A 1530-nucleotide genomic window follows, 5' to 3' on the forward strand; every position below is an offset into this window, starting at 1 on the left:
GGAAAGGGTGACTTTCCCCACCCCTCCTCCACGATCTGTTAGCTCCAGCAGACATGAATAACTCTGACAAATTCCCTCAATATCAGCCTCTCTCTACATCATGTATATGGCAAGGTCACAAAACCCCATTATGCAATACCGATTCCAGTAATAACGTTTACAGCGATGCAAGGATCAGTGCCCTTTGTCCATCCTCAATCTCTATTACTCATAGGGTATGTCAACACAGCAAAAGAGACACGCAGCCCTGAGTCTGAGCCAGCTGACCCAGTCTCTGAAATTATCTGCTAGTTTTGTTTGTTTTGCAGTGTTGTTGTACCCTTAAATAAGGAGCATGGCCTGGAATAGACGGGATACAAACGATGTTCTCTTTACTGACCAGCTGTCACTGTTGCATCATAACAAAAGCTGCTTTTTTTATTTTTTAAGCCGTAAGCAGTGTCCTTGAAATCTGAAGACATTTAAATGAACTCCCAAAGGCGTATATGACGTGTAGACTATCACCATGATGAATCTCACCTAGACATCACCCCAGACTGGCATGACTCAGTGTTCCCACATAATCTTCAGGTTTGAGGGCAGCTCTGCAGTACATAGCTCATCAAATTTTGAGGCATCTTTGACCTGCGTACTGTAGAAAGCTAAGACATCCCCAGCAGTGCACATTTGGTGGAGTCGCGAACTGGGGACCGCATGGCCTAGTTCTGCAGCCAGTTGAGCCAGCAGGCGATACTTTAACTTGCTTTCTTTTAGTGAGGCCTTCTGCCAGTCCTCAGAGAGAGAAGGTCCAAAGATTTCCCTGACATGAGACTCAAGACGACTCTGGAGATCCTCTGGGGGAAGGTACTTTCTACTGCGTGGTGGGGGACAGACCAGGATGGGTGGATCTTTCACTGGAACAGCTGTTTCAACCACCTCTGGTTCTCTCACCTTCTTCCTGTTAATCAGAAGGAAGTATTTTAAATCTCCCAGCTGCTATTGAATTGAAGTGTCCTTTTCCATTTAGGTTAGATTCCCCGCCTCCTCCCATTCACACTCCTTTTTGGTTTCACTACCATAATTTGATAGCTTTTACACATGCCTGCACTGAAGACAGAGCACGCCCTTTCCTTTGCTGATTTGCCTATACACTCAATACAAACATTAGCACGCTGAGCCTAGTTCCCAGCTTTTTCTAGAACGCCACCTTCAATAATATTCACCGAGCAAGTACCCCTGCCAGTCAAACAGGCCAGGAGGTGCTTCACTCCTGTCCTGCTGTTGCTTCCTAACAGCAGAAAATTGCACTTTCACAGCACCTGCGTGAGGCCTCAGGTGGGGTGCCGTGCCAGCGTAGCTGCTGTGGGCAGCCAGGCCCTGCGGGTAGGTCCACGCTGCCCTTGGAGCCTACAGATGAGGGCTCGTCTACACTACGCAGCTTTCAGCGGCCAGGGTGTGTCGACACAGTACCCCTGACAGACACCAGTTTTGTCGGCCGTGCGGCAGCGCAGACGAGCCCTGAGTCCGCAGCACAAGCCGAGGGTAGGTGAG

General features: G+C 49.0%; 1 protein-coding gene across 1 annotated transcript in view; it reads right to left on the reverse strand.

Moving 5' to 3' along the window:
* Positions 1-351: 351 nt before the first annotated feature.
* Positions 352-1530, reverse strand: part of MRPL50 (mitochondrial ribosomal protein L50) — a 1718-nt gene continuing 539 nt past the window's right edge. Inside the window, exon 2 of the mRNA XM_032770214.2 lies at positions 352-937. Coding sequence (XP_032626105.1) covers positions 547-937 — 391 coding nt within the window. The 3' untranslated portion in view covers positions 352-546. The remainder of the gene's footprint in view (positions 938-1530) is intronic.

Source organism: Chelonoidis abingdonii, chromosome 6 (genome assembly GCF_003597395.2).
Source record: "Chelonoidis abingdonii isolate Lonesome George chromosome 6, CheloAbing_2.0, whole genome shotgun sequence".
Classification (NCBI taxonomy): Eukaryota; Metazoa; Chordata; order Testudines; family Testudinidae; genus Chelonoidis; species Chelonoidis abingdonii.